The sequence below is a fragment of the Jaculus jaculus genome, chromosome 14 (assembly GCF_020740685.1).
Source record: "Jaculus jaculus isolate mJacJac1 chromosome 14, mJacJac1.mat.Y.cur, whole genome shotgun sequence".
Classification (NCBI taxonomy): Eukaryota; Metazoa; Chordata; class Mammalia; order Rodentia; family Dipodidae; genus Jaculus; species Jaculus jaculus.
In genome coordinates this window covers 1,010,750-1,033,165 of record NC_059115.1, presented here as the reverse complement: position 1 = coordinate 1,033,165, position 22,416 = coordinate 1,010,750, and the positions used below count along the sequence as shown (strand labels likewise).

The 22,416-nt window shown below is 50.7% G+C and overlaps 1 protein-coding gene across 1 annotated transcript in view; it reads left to right on the top strand.

Annotated features, from left to right (window-relative positions):
* LOC101595403 (Fc gamma binding protein) overlaps nucleotides 1-22,416 on the top strand; it is a 109,792-nt gene that overhangs the window by 25,146 nt on the left and 62,230 nt on the right. The window contains exons 4-13 of the mRNA XM_045134168.1: nucleotides 1,527-1,679; nucleotides 2,031-2,087; nucleotides 3,230-3,579; nucleotides 5,298-5,868; nucleotides 6,652-7,256; nucleotides 10,336-10,903; nucleotides 14,030-14,622; nucleotides 15,768-16,356; nucleotides 16,461-16,660; nucleotides 18,218-18,359. Coding sequence (XP_044990103.1) covers nucleotides 2,033-2,087; nucleotides 3,230-3,579; nucleotides 5,298-5,868; nucleotides 6,652-7,256; nucleotides 10,336-10,903; nucleotides 14,030-14,622; nucleotides 15,768-16,356; nucleotides 16,461-16,660; nucleotides 18,218-18,359 — 3,673 coding nt within the window. The 5' untranslated portion in view covers nucleotides 1,527-1,679; nucleotides 2,031-2,032. The remainder of the gene's footprint in view (nucleotides 1-1,526; nucleotides 1,680-2,030; nucleotides 2,088-3,229; nucleotides 3,580-5,297; nucleotides 5,869-6,651; nucleotides 7,257-10,335; nucleotides 10,904-14,029; nucleotides 14,623-15,767; nucleotides 16,357-16,460; nucleotides 16,661-18,217; nucleotides 18,360-22,416) is intronic.

Below are 22,416 nucleotides of genomic sequence, written 5' to 3'. Positions count from 1 at the left end.
TCTTGAGTGTTTTAGCATACATAGAGGATTTTGACATCTCAGTTTGCAATCACCATTTCTTCCTCAGGAATCCTGGGCTGTCTTCTCCAGTTCCTATTTCCCTCAGGGACTCAGATGTCCTCTTCAGGGGTGCGGTTGGTTCTGAGTGGTCCCATGCACCTGACCTCCCAAAGCTCTCACTCTTCATGGGTTCTCCCCAACATCTGCTAGTTTCCTGTTGTCTCTGGCTATCATCCAGCCTCCTGTTGATTCACTTCACTTTCCTGGTTGACTTGAGGGTCCACTCAATACTGATGCCTTTATCTGTCCACTAGAACCTGCCCTGGGTGGTTGTGGGGAGGAGTCACAGTCCTGGGGGGACATGAGCCTCCACCCTGGCCGCCCAGAGGTCCGTGCCTCACTGATAAAGGAGGAGGAGTCTTTCAGGCAGCACCTGTGTGCTGTTGACAAGAACCCAGGCTTCACAGCTGCTGTATCCTAGGGAAACTCCTCAGCAAACAATGACCTTGACCTTGTCAGGCCGGCCCTGTGGGTCACACAAACTCCATCTTCCCTTCCCCCACAAAAAAACCCACTCTGCCTTGCTTCTCAGTATGCCACCTAGGCCGGGCCTCTGTGTCCCATTTGAAGCAAATTCTGGGATGATGGAAAGGCACAAAGTCACTCAAAACCTGTTCATCCAGTCCCCTCTGAGGGCACAAAAGAAAAAAATAATAATTAAAGAAAAAAACCAGAAAGCAAAAGAATCCCAAGCCAAATAATTCTCCAGGAAGTGAAACCTTCATGGTTATGTGATACCAGGAAATAGAGCCCTCTGTCCTTCACACACAGCCTGAGTCCCAGTTCCTGTCCTGCCCCCCACCCTGGGACCAAGGTAGAGAGTTAAAAGAGAGTCCTCCCAAAATCGAGAGTGCCTGTCCAGCAGAGCTAGTCTCCCACGGACCCACTCCACAGATGAGTCCAGAAGGCCCTGATGACTAGGGCGGGAACTACTATGGTCCATCCCACAGAGCTGGGTCAGGGTCTCAGATCCCTGCTCATCCCCAAACATTTGACTTTCTTAAAAAAACAAAAAGTATAACCCAAGCTGGCCTCGAATACCTGATCCTCCTGCCTCCACCTCTTCAGTGATTTCCTATTGGTGTGCTTCACTGCAACTGGCAACATATGGCTTTCATGGTGAATGGACAGATGCAGGTGACTAGGAAAAAGACTCAGCTTGTGGGGACTCCATGGAGCCAAGACCCGGATATGGGTGCTGTGCTATTGTCCTTGGCAGGGGTCAGAGGAAAGAATCTGGCTAATGAGCCTGCAAACAAGCAAGCCTGCATGTCATGCCTCACCTCAATCTCTCTTCTCCCCACCCAGGAGCCCAGGCTCTCAATGAGCTGCTCTCCAGCTGTCTCCCTAGGGACACCACCCTTCCAGGACTGAACTTTTTTCATAGGCTCCCAGGGTGTAGCCACCAGCTGTTCTCACATCCCGCTGAGAACTCAAGCTGCAGACTCATCCTCCACCCTTCCCAGGCCTTCGTTCCACGTGGTGCAAGATCAGAAGCTTCGTCCAGGATGTTGGCATCATCTGCCTGGCAGGTGGCCCAGGGTGTGGCCTGAGGGGCCAAGAGACACCACTATATAGCCCAGTCAAGGAGATGACCCTGTAGCTCCAGGGACCTGCAGGTGAGAAGGGCTGGGGTCCCTATGGAAGTGGGACAGCTAGCTAGTCCCCTGCACTTATCCCTGGGTTCAGACCTCTTCTCCTGCATTGGCCCTCAGACACTTTGGGTGTCCAGTTCTCCACCCACCTGTTTCTCTGGATCCTGGGCTCCCTAGCTCGCTCACAGACCCACTGGACAGCCACACCTCTCCCCACACACACCCAGTCCCATCTACCCAACTTCTCTCCCCACATCAGCCTTCCTTACACCCAGGTGGCCCTTGTCTTCAGATTTCCTCTTTCTGTCCTCTCTAGGACAGTCTCCAAAGGGCAGCAGACCCCTTCTTATGAGCCCCCCTCTATCTCTACTGCAGGCATGGCATCCCTGTGGAGCTGGCGGACGCTGTGGACAGGAGCAGCCCTCCTGTGGGGTAAGTCAGACTGCGCCTCCACCTACGACCTTGTACTTGCCTGGGAAATGGCCAGCCTGGGTCAGCTCCCTCCATTTGTGTCCCTGCCACAAAACATTTCCCAGTATCAGGTAGCTGAAATGGAAGAGAGGTCTTTAGGTACTATAGAGAAATATGGTAGAATTTACCCATTTATATTCTCTCTCCCTTTTTCCTTCCCTCCTTCCCTCATGCTGAGAAGCCCACTACCCTGTATTTCTCAGAGATGCTCTGTCCACACTTACACAACCCTCTTTTCCCCTCATGAAACCCCCTGAGTTCTAATAGGGCAGACATCTCACTGGCCATTTTGTCCCTGCAGTGCTTAAAACAATTTTGGGGTGGAGATTCCATGTAAAGCTTCAGATAGCCAATTTTCTCATGAGACACAAAAAGGAAAATGTAGCATTTTTAAAAGTCCCCCATCTTGGGCTGGAGAGATGGCTTAGTGGTTAAGACATTTGCCTACGAAAGCCTAAGAACCCAAGTTCAATTTCCCAGTACCCACATAAAGCTAGATGCACAATGTAGCACATGTATTTGGAGTTTGTTTGCAGCGGCTGGAGTACCCATTCTCTCTGTCTGTTTTTCTTCTCTGTCTCTTTCTGCTTGCAAATAAATAAAAATGGCTCTAAAAGTCCCCAGTCTTCATCATAGCAACCAGGAAAAGCTGGTTTAGGCACCACATGCAGTCCTCACCATCACTAATGAACTACTCACATTTATTCCACTAGTCTGGCCTTAGAGTGTCCAGTGTGAGAGCCCTGCCCAAAGTGTTCAGGCTTTGTGGAAACAAAAGCCAGAAAGGCTCTTAGATGAATGCTGTATGAATGAGGAAGGACAGAGTAGGGAGGAATGCAAGGGATTGGTTCTCAGGGAGGATAAGTGGATCCCCAAGTGCAGTTTCTTAAGGGTACAGTGGACCTCAGAAACACTGGTGGGGAGAAATTCCTCATAGGAATTACCATCCTGAGTACAGCACTCTTCCTGGAAGACTGCAGACCTCAGTTTTCCTGCCTCTAAAGTGGACGGTTGTGAGCCAGCTGCCCACAGTCCACACCACAGGAGGACCCAGGTTTCTGAGCTCGTGAACACTGCTAAGTATTTTCAACTCTCTTCCCCAGCTCTGATCTCCCTGGGGGAGCCCTCCTGCCAAGGCGTTCAGTGTGCAGCTGGACAGCGCTGCCAGGTGGCGAATGGAAAGACCAGGTGTATGACAGAGTCCACGGCTGTCTGCCGTGCCCAGGGTGACCCCCATTACACCACCTTTGATGGCCGTCGCTATGACATGATGGGCACCTGCTCCTACACCATGGCTGAGTTATGTGGGACAGATGAGACCCTGCCTGCCTTCAGCGTGGAAGCCAAGAACGAGCACCGGGGCAGCCGCCAAGTCTCCTACGTGGGCTTGGTCACCGTGCATGCCTACAGCTACCGTGTGTCGCTGGTCCGTGGGGAAATTGGCTTTGCCCGGGTAAGTGTTCAGACTTTAACACCCATGAGCTACCAATCCAAAGAAGGGGTCAAAGCTCTAGTGTCAGACCTTCAACTCAAGCTTTTGTGATGAAGTAGGTGTAGAGAAGCGGGCTGTGCTGGTGTGCAGGTATTTGAGAATCAGTAGTAGATCCTCAAAACCTTTTCCTCCACCAATTCCATTTACAGAAAAATTTGAAAACATTTATTTAAAAGAGAGTAGAAAAAGGCAGAGAGAGAGAGAGAGAGAGAGAAAGGGAGGGAGAGAGAGAGAATATGAATGGGCATGCCAGGGCCTCTAGCCACTGCAGATGAACTCCAGACGCATGGGCTACCTTGTGCATCTGACCTACGTGGGTCCTGGGGAATGGAACTTGGGTCCTTAGGCTTCATAGGCAAATGCCTTAACCACTAAGCTGTCTCTCCACTTACCATATATAGAAATTTTTAAGGACACTTAGAAATATGGTTAGGAAGAAAACATACCAACATTGTATAAGGCAGCAAAAAGGAAAAGTAGAAAACGTAGCAAGAAATTAAATATTCACCAACAGGGGATCTTTGTCACTCCCTGTCATGGCAGCCATCACTAGTTAGCGAGAATGCACTGTGTGCCAGTCTGGTCTGTTTCTTAGTGAGGTCTTTGTAGCTGATGCCTACAGCATCTCTGTGTGTGTCCCTTTCTCTGCGCTCCCAAGCCAGTGCTGTGCCCTCTGTGAGTGTTGACCCCTCTGAGTGCCAGGTGGTGTGTCCATCTCTCCCAATGCCTTAGGAGCTCACGAGGGTAGCACTTGGGGAGTCCTGGTTGTGATGGCACAGAGGGGTCTCCCAGCAAGGGCCAGGAAGAGGGAGCACATAACACTTGGGACAGGCTGTGAGTTGCCTCATGGAGGGTCCAAATCAGACATAGACTACTTCTGAGTAAAGGAAAAGTGAAGTTCCTTCCCAAAAAAAGCTCAACAGGCAGTTGGCTTCGTGCTCTAGAGGAGGAAAAGGGAGGGGATAATCAGGGCACCTGGGCCACAAGTCACAAGCCTCAATGAGCGCCTATCTCGTATGATGGCTGCTGAGACCTTATTATGCTAATAAATTACAATGGTGGTACAATGAGGGCTGAAGGACAGTCAGATTGTTGCCATCTGGCCTTTGACATTTCTGCCCACAGCCTTTGGTTCCTCTGCCCTCTTGTCCCAAGAGGAGCCAGCAGCCTGCCTGCTTATGGGCTCCTGCATCCGCCTGCTGCTCCTGAGCCAGACCTGTGGGTTCCCTGCAGCCTGCTGACTTCACACACTTACCCAGCACCTGTTACCCTGCCAGGCACTGCTGCAGGCTCTGGAGATACAGCCATGGTCACAGGGGAAAAGAAACCTGTGCTAGGGGAGGTGGCATTCTGGTGGCATTGGGTGACCACTGTGGAAGTTTTCATGTTGTAGTTAAGGCTAGAAGGTACGGGAAGAAGGAAAGCAAGGAAGGCGGATGGCGAACAGGAGAGGGATGCATTGGAAGGGGGACCAGGATAGCCTGGCTGTGGTGAAGTTTGAGTAAGTCCTTCATAGGAGAGGGAGCTAGCTCTGTGAGCATCCGGGGAAAGAATGCTTCGGCCAGGAGAGGTGAGAGGCTGGTGACAGTCGCCCTGTGTGGCCTCAGCAGGGGAAGCGGTGGGTGAGAGGAGAGGCTGACTGGGATATGCGGGAGTCTGACCACTGCCACCCTCTACAGATCAACAATCAGCGCTCACGCCTGCCGGCCTCCCTGAGTGGGGGTCGCCTGCGTGTGTACCAGAGTGGGACGCGCGGCGTGGTGGAGCTGGACTTTGGGCTGGTGGTCACCTACAACTGGGATTGCCAGCTGACCCTGCGCCTTCCCAAGCGCTTCCAAGACCAAGTGTGTGGGCTGTGTGGCAACTATAACGGCGACCCTGCTGACGACTTCCTCACGCCTGACTGGGAGCAAGCTACTGATGCTGTGGAGTTTGCAAATAGCTGGAAGCTGGATGATGGTGACTTCCTGTGTGATGACGGCTGCCACGGCAACTGTCCCTCCTGTACGGCAGGCCAGATCCAGCACTATAAGGGAGACCGTGTCTGTGGCATGCTAACTCTGCCCTCAGGCCCCTTCTCAGCATGCCACGAATCCCTGGACCCCAAGTCCTTCCTGGAAGATTGTGTGTATGACCTGTGTGTGACCGGAGGGGAGCGGCTCAGCCTGTGCCGGAGCCTCAGCGCATATGCCCAGGCCTGCATGGAGCTGGGCTTCTCCCTTGGAGACTGGAGATCACCATCCAATTGCCGTGAGTGACAGCCAGAGTGGGGAGGTATGGGGACCCCTTTCATCTGCTCAGTATCTGAGCGCTGGCTGGTTCAGTCTGCTGCCGGCCAGTGCCAGGGATTCAGTTATAGCCAAGATGCCAGGTTCTGCCACAGTGAGCCTCAGGTGGGCACCAGCATGTCCAGCCTTGAGTGGCTGAGGCTAGGGTGGTTAGGCTCAAGTCTAGGGTGAGAGGTGTGATGAGCGAAGTTCAAGCCGGCAGTGGGGCTATCCTGGAGGCTGAGGTTCAGGGGTCAGAATCACTTGTTCATATGAACAAGAAGAGGGAGCTGGCATTTGAGCCCAGGCCATCCATGCTCCTGTAACCTTGACGTTTACCTCCTGCTGCAATGTGTGTTTGATGCAGCCAAGGGTAGGACAGAGGCCCTGAGGTGGGAGTGAGGACCCAGTCACTGTTCCTTAGGGCTGGTCCAGAGTGAGCTGGCGGGGAGGGGATGAGAGTTGGGGCAGAGAGGACATGAGGGGTATGGGGCTCCTAGGTCTGACAGGACTCCGAGAGAGATGGAGCCACAGGAGGGCCAGGGCAGTATTTGATCACAGGCATGTCTGCCCTACGAGGAGCAGACCATGCGGTGCATCGGGAGCTTGAAAGATGGAGCTCACAGGGCTAAGCCATCGATGGGCTGTGCAGGGAATGGAGTGGGCGGGGCAAGTTGGGATCTGAGCATGTGGAGGGATGCAAGCGCCCAGGTGCTAGGGCATGCTGCCCGCGCTGGCCTGACCTGCCCTCGCCTGTCCCCCACAGCAATGTCCTGCCCGGCCAACAGCTTCTACGACTCCTGCAGCCCCGCGTGCCCGGCCTCCTGCAATTCTGAAGCAGCTCCAGCCAACTGCTCGGGGCGGCCGTGCGTGGAGGGCTGCGTGTGTCTCCCGGGCTTCGTGGCCAGCGGCGGCGCGTGCGTGCCGGCCTCCTCGTGCGGGTGCACGTTCGAGGGTCGCCCGCTGGCGCCGGGCCAGGAGGTGCTGGCGGACGACCTGTGCCGGAGACGCTGCACCTGCGACGGCGCCACCCAGCAGGTGACCTGCCGCGACACGGCGGGCTGCCCGGCGGGCGAGCGCTGCCGCGTGCAGGACGGCCTCCTGGGCTGCTACCCCGACATCTTCGGCCACTGCCAGGCGACCGGGGACCCGCACTACGTGAGCTTCGACGGCAGGCGCTTCGACTTCATGGGCACTTGCACCTACCTGCTGGTCGGCTCGTGTGGCCAGGCCCAGGCACTGCCTGACTTCCGGGTGCTGGTGGAGAACGAGCACCGAGGCAGCCAGAGCGTGAGCTACACGCGCGCCGTGCGGCTGGAGGCCCGCGGCGTGCAGGTGGAGGTGCGCAGGGAGCACCCCGGCCGAGTGCTGGTGAGTGCCACAGGCCCGGGGCGCGGCGGGTGGGACGCGGTCCACCAGAAATCTTGCGGCCAGTGCTCGCTCGCGCTCTCAAGTAAAATATTAGGGCCTGGTGGCACACGCCTTTAATCCCAGCACTTGGGAGGCAGAGGTACGGGGGATCGTGGTGAGTTCGAGGTCACCCTGAGACTTCCGAGTGCATTCCAGGTCAGCCTGAGCTAGAGCGAGATCTTACCTCGAAAAAACCAAAAAAGAAGCTGGTCAGGTGTGATGACGCACACCTTTAATCCCAGCACTCAGGAGGCAGAGATAGGAGGATCTCGGTGAGTTCAAGGCCACCCTGAGACTACATAGTGAATTTCAGGTCAGCCTGGGCTGGAGAGAGACCCTATCTTGAAAAAATCATTTAAAAAAGGTACAAATGGAAAAGGACACAGTAGGTATTTGCAATAGGGCAGTTTGAGTTACAGCCCATGCATGTGGAATGGGGATGGATGAATGAGAAGTGGGCGGCAGAAAGAACTTTCTGTGTGCCATGCGCTGTGTTAAACCCTCCACATACCTAAACGTCCAGCCCTACAGCAATGAAGAGCTCAAAGAAGTCTTGCCTGTAGACCCCAGTGTTGGACAGAGGCTCTGGATAAAGAGAGGGAAGAATTAGTGCAGGTAGTTATGCTCCCTCCTCTCTGACAGGACATGCTACTTGGGGTTTAAACACTGATAGCCACATATGTTACTTCAGTGTGCTAAATGCATGGCACGTATGAATCCATGTCATCTCTACAACAGCCATGTTGAAGACACTGAGCCACAGAGGTGAGGTCATCTACTCAGATTCATAGCTGTGGGTGTGTGTGCAGCTTGGTGAGTTCATGAAGTCTTGCACTGGAGAGATGGCTTAGCAGTTAAGGTGCTTGCCTGCGAAGCCTAAGGACCCATGTGTAATTCTTCAGATCCCACATAAGCCGCAAGGTGACAGAAGGTTGCACATTTGCACAAGCAGACACACACATCTGGAGTTTGATTGCAGTGGCTAGAGGCCCTGGTGTGCCAATTCTCTTCCCTCCCCCCACCCATAAAAAGAAAGAAGTCTGAGAGCTAGAAGTTGGAGCCCAGATGTTTGGGACCAGAGTTCCATTTTTTTGGGGGGGGGGTTGCAAGGTAGCCCAGGCTAACCTGGGATTAACTATATAGTCTTAGGCTGGCCTTGAACTCACAGTGATCCTTCTACATCAGCCTCCCAAATGCTGGGCTTGGCAGCAAAGTGGACAGAAGGGTGCTCCAGGAAGCAGGAACAGCAAGGCAAAGGTCCTAGGGCAGGATTCAGTTGAGGGGGAGGAACTGCTAGGAGGCTCATGGGCCTTGAGCAGAGGGACCAGAGAATGAGCAAGGAAAGCCTGGCTAAATTCAGACTTAGATTCAGGGGAGGGCTGGAAGACAATGAGAAGGCTACCAGGTATTGATGGAGTCTGTCAGGCAGAGGGATTATCAGGTGTGGACCATGAGTCAGGACTGGGCTTCAAGAGGATGGATCTGGGCTGGAGAGAAGGCTTAGCGGTTAAGCGCTTGCCTATGAAGCCTAAGGACCCCAGTTCGAGGCTGGATTCCCCAGGACCCACGTTAGCCAGATGCACAAGGGGGCGCACGTGTCTGGAGTTCGTTTGCAGTGGCTGGAGGCTCTGGCACGCCCATTCTCCCCCCCCCCCCGCCTCTTTCTCTTGCTGTCTGTTGCTCTCAAATAAGTGAAAAAAAATTAGAAAAAAAAAAGGATGGATCCACAGCGAGGCTGGTGAGGATGCTTCAGGGAGAGGCGCTGAGAGGTGACACGGAGAAGTCGGTGGAATTAGGTCAGAAAGGTGGAGATGACTACGGCCTGGTGGGTAGAGTCTTGATTGGAAGCTGCTTGAAAAGGAGATTCCTGCAGTGGGCTGAGAACTAGCATGTAGAGATGAGGGTGGATGTGCAAGCAAGCAGGAGTTACTGCAAGAGCAGAAGCCCTGAGGCTTAGCAGAGCGCCCTGGGTCCAGGATGCACGTATGGTTGGAGCTGCATGGTGGGGGCTACACAGGGAGATTGAGTGGGTAGTAGTGAGTCCCAGCTGGGGCATCCGAGGATCCAAGCTGACACTGAAGTGGCGAGGTGGAGACAGCAGGTGAGTGATGAGTGCTGCTCCTGAAGGGGCATCGTGGAGCAAAGGCTGGACGTAGGAGTGCACATGAGGTGCTGGGAGAGGCTCCAGGCCATCATGGATGGAGCAGAGCGGATAAGTGATACAGGATCAAAGATGGGCAGGGCCAAGGTCTGTGTGAAGGGCTTGGGTCACAGACAGGCCCAGAAGATGAAGCAGACTCAGGGGGGCTGGGGGGCGGGGGTGCGCGTGGAGTGTAAAAACCTGCAAGTTTAGTCACCTTCTCCTTGCTGTGACCAAATACTTGACAAGAAGCAGAGTAAGGCAGGGATTTAGTTTGGCTCACAGTTGGAGGTGATACAGCCCACCATGGTGGGAAAGGCAGGTGGCTGGTGGCTCCAGGCACCACAGCAACTGGAGCATGAGGAAGTCCAGACTACATCACAGTGGACCAGGATGCAAGGAGAGAAACCGTGGGAAGCGGCATCAAGCTGTCACCCTGAACATCTGCCTCCTAGCTATCCACTTCCTCAAGCTGGGCCCCACCTCCTAAAGGTTTCACAGCCTCCTATAAACAGTGCCACCGTCTGGGGACAAGGTGTTCAAACGCATGAACATGTAGGGGCGTTTTACACTAAAACCGTAACAGGGACAAGGTGTTCAAACGCATGAACATGTAGGGGCGTTTTACACTAAAACCGTAACAGAGAACCATCAGTCACAGAGAGACAGGCCAGGCGGGCTTTGAAGGCCAGCAGCCAGGAACTTGGATGTCAGCTGATCGTGAAGAATGATGGATGGTGTGCCAGGGAGAGAGAACAGAAAACTCAAAGCCCCAGGGTGGGACCAAGTAGAGTGTGTGAGAGAGAATAATAGAAGGAAGGGATGGGCGGCTGATGCCAGGTAAGAGATGAGCAAGAGTGGGAATACCTTGACCACTGATCCCCGTGTGTCTCTGCCCAGGTGGATGGCATCCTTCAGTACCTGCCCTTCCAAGCTGCAGATGGACAGGTGGTGGCATTCCGTGAGGGCAACGATGCTGTTGTGCGCACGGACTTTGGCCTGACTGTCACCTATAATTGGGATGCTCACGTGACTGTTAAGGTGCCTGGCAGCTATGCTAATGCCCTGTGTGGGCTCTGTGGCAACTTTAACGGAGACCCAAGTGATGACCTGACTCTGCAGGGTGGAGGCCAAACGGACAGTGCACTGGATTTTGGGAACAGCTGGCAGGAGGGGACAAGTCCTGGCTGTGGGGCAGTTGATCCGGGTGACTGTCCTCAGCTGGATTCCCTTGTGGCCCAGCAGCTGCAGAGCAAGAAGGAATGTGGGGTTCTTGCTGACCCTGAGGGTCCTTTTCGGGAATGTCACATGCTGCTGGACCCCCAGGGCGCTGTGCGCGACTGTGTCTATGACCGCTGCCTTCTGCCAGGACAGTCTGGGCCGCTGTGTGATGCGCTGGCCTCATACGCTGCTGTGTGCCAGGCTTTTGGGGCCACTGTGCACCCCTGGAGGAGTGAGGAACTTTGCCGTGAGTACTGACTGGAAAGATGGGGCTCGGCCTTGTGTCTATTCATTAATACCTAAGTACCATTGGTTCCTTTAGCCCTTATGACCCTCTGTGAGGAAGAGACAGTGGTTACACCCATTTAATGGATGAGGAAACTGTGGCTCAGCAGCTATCAGTTATGTGCCTGGAATTATGACAACCAGGAAGGTTCAGAGACTAACGTACAGACAGTATTGTAAGATGACTGAATACTGCCAAGGGCCCACACCTGATTCCCGCACTGACAGCTGTCACTCAGAGACAGGTAGTGTTGCTGCTTTGAAAAGAGTCCAGACCCTCTGAGGTTGTTTCAGGTCCCCACCTGGCCTACTTCACTCACATTGGCCCGGCTCCCTGGAGCTATCAGTTTGAAAGCCTTGCCTCACATGTAGAGTTGGCAAGTGCATTTGTGTGACTGTCACAGAAATTTGGAAAGCCATGTATCCCTCCCCCAAGTTTTAAATCTTTACTTGAGTGTTGAAATATAATGCACATATTTTTACACATGCACACACACACATATATATATATATATTTTGGTTTTTCGAGGTAAGGTCTCACTCTAGCCAAGGCTGACCTGGAATTCACTATGGAGTCTCAGGGTGGCCTCGAATTCATGGCAATCCTCCTACCTCTGCCTCCCGAGTGCTGGGATTAAAGGTGTGCGCCACCACGCCCAGCTTACATGCACACATCTTAAGTGAATAGCCTGATTAGCTGTCAGCACAAGAACAAGCCTATTTAAACAGCCACAAGTTCAAAGAAAGACATGCCAGGTTTCCGCCCCTGGAGTGTTGGAGCTTTACATAAATGGAATCGTACCTATGTCTCTAGTGTTTTATCTTAAGTGTAAATAATTGCAAAAGACGAAATTTATAGCAAATAGTAACTTTTGACATTTAAAAGCCCTTTTATGATAGGAAAAGGTGAACTCACAAAGCAGGCTAGGATAGGGGATCCTCATACACCCTCATCTGGTTTCCACAGAGATCTGCAGAATATTGACTTTTCATTGTTTGTTTGTTTGTTTTTTTTGTTGTTGTTGTTTCTTTTTTTGAGGTAGGGACTCACTCTAGCCCAGGCTGGCCTCGAACTCATGGTGATCCTCCTACATCAGCCTCCTGAATGCTGGGATTATATTGACATTTGAGAATAGAATTCTTACTTGACTTTACTCTTTTAAATGCATTCAACAGATACACAACACAGTGAGTGGTGTGCACCACTGCCCATTGAAAAGGTATGTGACAGGTACATGGATGTCAGACCATCCCTTTTGTTCCTTCAGCCAACGTGCATTCATTCATTCATTCAGCAGTTACAGTGAGGTGCTTTATAATGTTGTGATCAATAGTGAATGGCATATAGGGCAGTGGTCCCCCAAAAAACCATATTGCCTAGTGACATTGAGCTGTGTTAATTTGTGCAAGCATATATTGTAATGCTTGCGTAGTGAGAAAATCTCTTTGTGGCATATTTCTCACATATACCTGTTATTTAGCAACACATGACTATACTTATTGGATGCCATCCTATTATAGGCATTGTTCTAGGCACTGTAGATTTTGTAGAGGGAATCAAATAATGCCCTTGCCCTCTTAAAGTTGTAACAGTTTTTAGTCTTAAGAGGACTTAACCTGATGTAACATACTTGTATACATGAAATCCTTTTTTAAAAAAAAAATTTCTTGTTTTGAGACTCATTGACTGCCTAAGTTGGCCTTGCTCTGATAGCCCTTGAACTTATGATTTTTCTGCATGTAGCTGGGATTACAGACCTGCACCATAAGTCTAGCTTGAAAGTCTCTTTTTAATTGGGAATTGAACCAAGTCCTTTGGCTTTGCAGGGAAGCACCCTAACTGCTAAGCCATCTCCCCAACCCCACTTTTTATTTTTTTTAAAAGAGATCTGCCAGTCAGCTGCAAGTGGCTGTGCATACTTGTAACCCCAGCAATGCAGAGGCTGAGGCAAGAGGATCACAAATTCCAGACCTACCAGGGCAAGAGCAAGTTCAAGGCCAACTTGGGCCATATGACTCTGTCAAAGGAAGGAAGGAAGGGAAGGAAAGAAGAGAGGACTATATTGATGAGAATTTAGGGAGGGGAAACTAGGAAGGTTTTTTGTTTTGTTTGTCAGTTAATATTTTACTATTGGTAATTGTTTAAAAATTACTAAATTAGCTGGGCGTGGTGGCACACACCTTTAATCCCAGCAATTGGGAGGCAAAGGTGGGAGAATCACCGTGAGTTTGAGGCCACCCTGAGACTACATAGTGAGTTTCAGGTCAGCCTGGGCTGGAGTGAGACCCTACCCTGAAAAACCACAAATAAAATAAATACGTAATAAATGTTACTGAATATAAAATATTTTGTAAGCTGTTATAAAATGAAGAAGCCAGGTAGGTCCAGAGGTGTAGATCAGTGGTTGAGTGCTTTGCTAGCATGAAGGGAGTCCTGAGCTGAAAGGAAAAGCATAAATTACACCCTCACACACATGCATATGCACGCTTAAAATACGCATTGCATATCAGCAGCAGTTGTGTCGTTTGTTCATGAGTATATATGTGCATGGGTGTGCACACGTGTGAGAGAGCCAGAGGATAACTTTGCATGTCATCCATCTTTTTTTGGAGACAGTTTATCTCACTGACATGGTAGTCACCAAGTAGCATATACTAGCTAGCCAGCAAGCCCCAGGGATCCATCGTCTCTTCCTCCCCAGAGCTGGGGTTACAAGTGTGCACAATCACACTCAGCTTATTCCCATGGGTTCTGAGGTCAAAATCAGGTCTTCAGGCTGCAAGGAAATGCTTTACTGACTGGCCCGTCTTCCCACCCTCAGCAGAAGTTTACACCCAACTTGGATAAGATTACTAAGGACATTAGAGACGAACCAAACAGCAGTGTATTGCAGTCGAATGGTGATGAACAGAATGAGGTTAAGTCTGATACAGTGTCCCCTGACCCCACTGAACATAAAGACATCCTGCAGCTACGCCATTTGCGTGTGCATGTGTGGGTGCATGTTTACGCATGTGTACACTTGGGGATCAACTGTGTCCTCCTGGGAGTGAGAATTATTGATCCTGATGGCCTCTCTCCCTGCAGCAATGACCTGCCCACCTCACAGCCACTTCGAAGTGTGTCACCGTGGCTGCCCTCTGTCCTGCGGAGACCTGCCGGTGCCTGGGGGCTGTGGCACAGAATGCCAAGAGAGCTGCGTCTGTGACGAGGGCTTTGCCCTCAGTGGTGAGTCTTGCGTGCCCCTGGCCTCCTGTGGCTGCGTACACGAGGGTGTCTACCACCCACCAGGACAGACCTTTTATCCTGGACCTGGATGTGATTCTCTTTGCCACTGCCAGGAGGGTGGCCTGGTTTCCTGTGAGCCCTCAACCTGTGGCCCACATGAAGCCTGCCAGCCATCCAATGGCATCCTGGGCTGTGTGCCTGTGAGCACCACCACTTGCCAGGCATCAGGAGACCCACATTACACCACCTTCGATGGCCACCGCTTTGACTTCATGGGCACCTGTGTGTACGTGTTGGCTCAGACCTGCGGGACCCGGCCCGGCCTGCACCAGTTTACCGTCCTGCAGGAGAACGAGGCTTGGGGCAATGGGAAAGTCAGTGTGACCAAGGCCATCACGGTCCAGGTGTCTAACTACACCCTGCGGCTGGAGCAGAAAAAGTGGAAGGTCACGGTGAGCGCAGAGGCGGGCGTGGGAGGAGGCGCCCCGTGGGGAGGGTGAGACGTGGGTGGGATGTGGACAGCGTTCATCAAGGAGGGTTTACAGAGCCCCTGGAAAATGTGATACAAATGGGGGCTCCAGCCAGAGGAGGCGCCAAGGGGAAGCCCAGAGGGAGGAGGCCTCAGAGACCTGGCCCCTTTTCCCTCGTGGCTGTCTCTCCTCTGTTCCACCCCATTGACTGTGCCCTCTGGCCATGTCACACCATCTTCCTGCTCCTCAGGCACACCCAGCCCCTGCCCCAGCCATAGGCAGTCAAGGAGCAACTGCAAACAAACTCCAGACACATGCACAGTCTTGTGCCTATGGCTTTATGTGGGTACTGGGAAATTGAACCTGGGTCCTTTGGCTTTGCAGGCAAATGCCTTAACCTTTAAGCCATCTATCCAGGCTGTTATTTGTATCCTTATACCACATTACTATCTTGCTGATTTCTGTCAGCAATTCATTCTGGAGTAAATTAGATTCTATATGCTGGCCTATTCACCTATTCATTCTGTGTAGAGCAGTGAAGTGTAGTGGCTCAGCTCCCACTCCTTTGCATTACTCAGAGGACCTACATCAGTACTATAGTGATAAAGAATAAGGTTTTTATTTTTTCTCAGTTATAGATGCCAGCAGACTAAATTCAAGATGGCAGCAAGAACATACACCCTTCAAAAGCTGTAGGGGAAGGTCTTTCTTTCCTTTCCAGCTCTGGTGACTCCAGGTTTCCCTTGGCTTGTGGTATTAGGACTACAGTCCATATTAGGAATTTCCATGCCATTCTCTTCTGTGTGTCTGTCCTCTCCTCTTCTGGGCTTAAAGGATATTTGACCTTGGACTTAGGGCCCACTGTGATCCAGGATGACCTAACTGCAAGAATGTTACTCTAAATCACACCTTCAAAGACTCCCTGTCCTAATACAGTTACAGTCGCAGGTTCTTGACAGACTTATCTATTGAAGAACACCATTCACCCCACAATATAACACTATTATTCTACATACGTTCTGAGGCCCAGAGAGATGAGTTCATATAGCACTTCAATGTAAAGTAGGGCACTTAGGACAGGCCATTTCAGGTATATCCTCTGAAGCTTGTCTTCCTCTATCTCCCAGGTGAATGGTGTGGACATGAAGTTCCCCGTGGTGCTGGATGAGGGCCGGATCCGTGTCTCTCAACATGGCTCTGATGTTGTTATTGAGACAGATTTTGGCCTGCGTGTGACCTATGATCTCATGTACTATGTACGGGTCACCATCCCAGGAAACTACTATCAACAGATGTGTGGCCTGTGTGGGGACTATGATGGTGACCCCAAGGATGACTTGCAAAAGCCTGATGGTTCACAGGCAGCCAACCCCAATGAGTTTGGCAACTCCTGGGAGGAGATGGTGCCTGGCTCCCCCTGTGCCCCAGTACCTGATGACTGCACCCCAGGGGAGGACTGCGGGGACAAGTGCAGCCCAGAGCTGCAGGACAAGTACCAGTCACAGCAGTTCTGCGGGCTCCTCACCAGCCCTGAAGGGCCACTGGCAGCCTGCCACAAGCTGCTGGACCCCCAGGGCCCCTTGCAAGACTGTGTCTTTGATCTGTGCCTGGGCGGCGGGAACCTCAGCATTCTCTGCAGCAACATCCATTCCTATGTGAGCGCCTGCCAGGCGGCCGGAGGTCAGGTGGAGCCCTGGAGGACCGAAACTTTCTGTCGTGAGTGAGGGGACACCAAGGGGGAGGAAGGGGACTAGAAGGACTAACCTGCTCCCTGCCCCCGCCCCACCCCTGCTGCTCTGATCAGCACCCCCTTCTTGCAGCAATGGAGTGTCCCCCTCACAGTCACTATGAGCTCTGTGCGGACACCTGCTCCCTGGGGTGCGCGGCTCTCAGTGCCCCCCCACTGTGCCCGGATGGGTGTGCTGAGGGCTGTGAATGTGACTCTGGCTTCCTGTACAATGGCAAGGACTGTGTGCCCATCCAGGAATGTGGCTGCTACCACAACGGGGTCTATTATGAGGTAGGAAACCAGCCATCAGGGCGGAGCTCAGGGTCTCTTTCTGGGCCCCTCCCCCCTGCGCGCGCGCGCGCGCGCGCGCGCGCGCACACACACTGCACATTAACAAACAACGCCTTTCTACTGTTCAGCCCTGAACATCTTCTTTGCCCATCTCAGTCCCCTCCCCTGGTCCTACCTGCTTCTACCTTGTCCTTGTCTAACCCCCACTTTTGCTTCCTCTGTTCCACCCTTCCTGTGACAGTGGGAAAGACCTTTCTAAATATGATAATGAGCCTTGAAACTTTTTAAAATTATTATTATTTTTTTAATTTAACAGAGTAGGGGGAGAGGACGGGGGAGAGATAATTGGCCCACCGGGGCCTCAGGCTCTGCAATCAACCTAGTGGGCATGTGCAACCTTGCACTTGCTTCACCTTTGTGAGTCTGGCTTACGTGGGATCTGAAAAGTCGAACATGTGTCCTTAGGCTTCGCAGACAAGTGCCTTAGGTGCTAAGCCATCTTTTCAGCCTCCTGAAACTTTTTAAAGTTTTTTCACTGGCTCCCAAAGTGAAGACTTAACTTTGAATCACAGATCAGGACAAAGGTACCCTTCAGACTACATAGATGCTCACTCCCTGAATCCCTCCTCCACTGCCCCACAGAAAACCCTGAAGCATGTGTTTAAAGTCTGAGTCCTTCACAGATCTGAGAGCTGTCTAAGGACAGGACCCCTCTGGTCCTCTTCACATGAAGGGTAACATTAATGATGATCAGTGTGTGGAGAGTACTTTACATGGCCCTGTTTTGTTACATGCATATAGAGATTTATTTTTAAATTTTTTGGTTTATTTTTATTTACTTGTGAGTGACAGAGAAAGAGGCAGAGAGAGATGGGGGGGGAGAGGGAGAGAGAGAGATGGAGAGAGAGAGAGGGAAGATGGGCACATCAGGGCCTCAAGCCACTGCAAACGAATTCCAGACACATGCACCCCTTTGTGCATCTGGCTTGCATGGGTCCTGGGGAATCAATCCGGGGTCCATAGGCTTCGCAGGCAAGCGCCTTAACCGCTAAACCATTTTCGCAGCCCAAAACAGAGATTATTATGGAAATTTTCAAATGTGCAAAACAAAATCGAAAAGGTCTGTCTTTACACATATTATTAACTAAGTTTTACTGTCTTAAATTGATTCTGCAATTATGGGTGAGAAAACTGAGGCATAAAGACTTTAAGTTATATTGTGCAGTCATACATCCTGAAAAGAGCAGAACCAGGCTGTAGCCATGGCCGTCTACTGCAGAGCTTTGTTCTTAATAACCACTTCACTCTCCCACACAGCAGCTCTTGCATGGATTTTGGGAGGAAATGAAAGCACGTGAACTAGGTGTATGGATAAATGAATGAGTTCAGTCCCAAACCCAGGCTTACCTCTGTTTCACTGACCATGGACCACCCTGCAGAGATCTGCCATCTCGTACCCCCTTACGCCTGGGTCCCTACGGGTGCCTGGAGCTCTGAGGTTGCCCAAGTCAACTTCCACCCAGGGGTGACTGATGGCCGTGCTTTCTGTCCCCACAGCCAGAGCAGACGGTACTCATCGAAAACTGCCAGCAGCAGTGTGTTTGCCATGCGGGCCAAGGCATGGTGTGCCAGGATCACAGCTGCAAGCCAGGGCAGGTGTGCCAGCCCTCCGAAGGGGTCTTGACATGCATCACCAAAGGTGCTGGGCAGTGGGGCTGGGCTGGTGTGGCTGGGGACAGAGGGTGGGGCATGGGAGGTGAGAGCGGCATAGACTGAGATGTCAGACCCCAAGATCAGTTTCCAGGATCCAGGGGGCAGAGATCATCCAGTCTAGGTGTCAGGGACCCTTTGGGGGATTCCAGGCTGGGGGTCCTCAGAACATATATTCCCAGCTAGATGCCAGAGACCCTTGACATAAGGCAGAGACAGGCAAACATTTTCTCTCAGGGGCCTGAAGGTAAGAATTTAAGCCTGTGGGCCTGGAGGTGTCAGCCACAACTGCTCATCTGTGCCATTGTGGCCTGAAAGCAGCCTTGTGTAAAGAAGGAGATGGGACTCCAACAAAACTTCATTAACAAAAACAAGCACCAGGTGGTCTCGTAGGTTGTTGGCCACTGGCTTGTTGGATTAGACATGGGTCTTCCAACGCCAGCACCAAGGGCAGGAGTTGCTGGGAAAGCCGAGATTTTGGGCGATGGCTCCCAGAGTAGCAACAGAGAGTTAACCAAGACAGGACCCTGGATATGGGATTCTCTTCAAGTGAGGGTCAGGATTTTTAGATTCCTGTATCAGGGGATCCTTAGTCAAAATCTGAGAGTCTCCCCTGGGTTGGTCTTCCTAGATTGAGGTTCAGAGAACCCATAAAGACTAAAGAAATGGGACCTCTCCTGAGATGTTATGAACGTGATATCAAGGAATGGGCTACATTGGTCAGTGCACTATTAGGCAAAAAATATGTTTGTTATTTGAATGGGGAAAGCTTAATGTAAGGAATGATTTATGTTTGGGAATGTGGCTTAGTGGTCAAGTGCTTGTCTCAGATACACAAAGCCTTGGGGTCCCTTCTCAACACCAGAAAAGGAACTACTTTTCTTTAAATTTACATTGATTTTTAAAAGTTTATCTGCAAGCAGAGAAAGAGAGAGGGAAGAGAGAGAGAAAGAGATAGACATAACAGTACTTCTTGCATTGCAAACAGACTCCAGATGTGTGCACCATTTTGCACATCTAGCTTTATGTGGGAACTGGGGAATTAAACTCGAGCTGTCAGACTTTGCAAGCAAGCACCACTAGCCCCTGAGCCATCTTTCCAGTCCTCTTTCTTCATTGTTCTAAAGTTTTATTGTTGAGTTCTTTCCCACCTTGCTTGGATTTTTTTTCTGAATATTTTGTGTTCTATTGTGAATGGAATTGTTTTCCTGATGTCCTTTTCAGCACGCTAATTATTAATTAGTATATAGAGAAACTACTAGTTTGTGTATATTGATTTTGTATCCTGTTACTTTGCTGGAAGTGTTTATCAGATCCAAGAGTTTTCTGGTGTAGTCGTTATCTGCAAGTAAGGATAACCTCCTTTCCCATTTGGATCCTTTTCTTTTTCTTTTTCTCTTTTCTCTTGCCTTATTTCCCTGGCTGTGAGTTCATGCCTGAGGATCAGAATGGAAAAAGTAGATATCCATATCTCACTGCTGAATTTAGAGGAAATTATTTCAGTGTTCCACATTTAGTATAATTTTGGCTGTGATTTTGTCATATTCAGCCTTTATTATGTTGTGACATCTTTCTTGTGTCCTGAGGACTTTCTTCTTTTTTTTTTTTTCCCTGAGGACTTTCATCATAATGCAATGCTGAAATCTGTGAAAGACTTTTTTTTGCATCTGTTGATATAATCATGTGATTTCTGTCTCTGATTCTGTGCATGTGCTGTCTTAGATTGATCAATTTGTATTTACTTGTATTTATTACTTCTATTATCACTGAGAAAAACACTTGATAAAAACAATGTAAGGAAGGGGCTGAGAAGATGGCTGAGTGAACAAAGTTCTTGCTGTGCACGCATGAGGACCAGAGTTCAGATCCCCAGCTCCCATCTAAATGCCAAGGCAGAGACAGGGAATCCCTGGTGCAAGCTGGCTTAGCTAGACTAGTGGAATCGGCAAGTTCTGGGCTCATGTGAGAGGTTCTGGCTCAGTAAAATAAAGAGGAGAGCCACTGAAGAAGATACCCAACATCTACTTCTGGCCTGTAACTGCACTTACAACTGCATGTGTACCCACACATGTACACATTTGTGCTAAAAAAATAAAAAGAAGCAATGTAAGGAAGGAAGGAATACAGTCTGTCATGGAGGGAATGGCATGGTGGTGGGTAGCTTCCTGGCACTGGGAGTCTGCAATGATTTGTCCACATCTCAGTGGACCGTGAATCAGAGAGTTCAGGGGGAAGTGGAGCTCAGTTATAAATCTCAAGATCTGCCTTCCAGTGACCCACTTCCCCCAGTTGAGCTCCACCTCCTGAGCACTCTACAACGTCCCAAGATGATACCACCAACTGGGGAACCACATGTTCAGATACATGTACCTGTGGGGGACATTTCACATTCAAACTACAACAGACCTCCCTGGCCTCGACAGGCTTAAGGGTATGCTTTAGTGAAAAGTGCGTTCAGTTCAACTTCAAAAGCCCTGGTGGTCTTACAGTTCCCACACTGAACAAAATATAACAGTTCAAAACCTCTTCTGAGACTTAAGGCAGTCTCTTAACTGAGTCCCTGTAAAATCAAAAGACAAGTTACATATTTCTAACATACAAGAAGAGAAATCAGAGGAGGAGGGCCTAGGCTGGTGACCCATGCCTGTGATCTCAGCTCTCAAGCAAGTGAGGCAACTTTGAAAACATCCTAGGCAATATAGTGAGCTCTAGGCCAATTTGACCTACAGTATAAAATCCTGATTTAAAAAAAAATGGTTGGGGAGGAACACGAGCAGAGCATCGTCAGGAGTGACAGGACTAAACCAAGGTTGAGACATCTGCCCAGCATCACCAGGGCTCATGGTGCCATCACCTGGGCTCTGATGGACTCGGGTAGCCCCACCCCCAAACTCTGCAGCGGCCTTTTTACTGGGCTGGCTCACTTGGTGCCTGCAGCTTTCCTTAACAGATGCCACACGTTCTGCAGCACCCTGGACTCTCCATCGCAAACATAGGCTTCGCTTGATTGCTTTACACATACGGCTTCACACATGGGCAGGGCCTGTCCTGCTGTCTATTTCCTGGCCTCACCAGCTTTTTTTGGAACCTTGGCACAAGTTTCTACAATGGAAGAACTCTTGCATTCTGCATGCTCAAGAAATCAGCACAACATGGGTGATGTCAGGTTCTGTGGCCAACTTGAGATGTAGCCTGCCCCCTTTGGAGCACAGCTACAGCAGCCTCCCAGGGCTTGCATGGCTGAACCGGAGACACGAGCTCCCTGTGCTGCCTTGTTTGAGCCGGAGCCCCTGCAGAGGTACTCTCTTTTCATGCCCTCTTCCTCCATGTCTGCTCCTTTTGAATGGATTTCCACTTAGGTATCCTGGAATATTTGATGGGTGGGGTCCTGCCCTCAAGGCACTTTCAGGGCACATGGTCTCTCTTTCATGGCTCTAATCACTGACAGCCACTTTGCCCATAACCACCATTTTTTAAAACTTTTTTCATTTATTTATGAGAGAGAGAGAGAGAGAGAATGGGTGTGCTAGGACCTCCAGCTACTGAAAACAAACTCTAGACACATGTGCCACTCTGCATCTGGCTTATGTGGGTTCTGGGGAATCGAACCTGGGTCCTTAGGCCTTGCAGGCAAGTACCTTTACTGTTAAGTTATCTCTCCAGCCCACAACCACTTTGTCTGTAACTATAACCAAAGTTATGCACTTTCTCTTGCCCAAATGCACATTTTTCACTTTTTGTACAGAAGACATACCTGGCTTAAAAAAATGAGTTGTAACTGTGGCACAGCTTGAGTGCTGTGCTGTCTTGAAATTTCCTTCTCCAGACTTTTGATTTTAGCTCACACAGAATTTCATGACACAGGTGTAAGCAGGGGACCACATGGATGGCCTCTAGTCCAGTTCCTGACAGTCTTCATTCCCTTCTGAAATCATGGACTACTTGTCTTTTGGCATGCTGGCCTTCCAGACTCCCACCAGAATGACCCCTTAGACTCTGATTACAGCATTCTAGAGCTTCTCTAGCCGGAAGCTCAAAATGCTTCC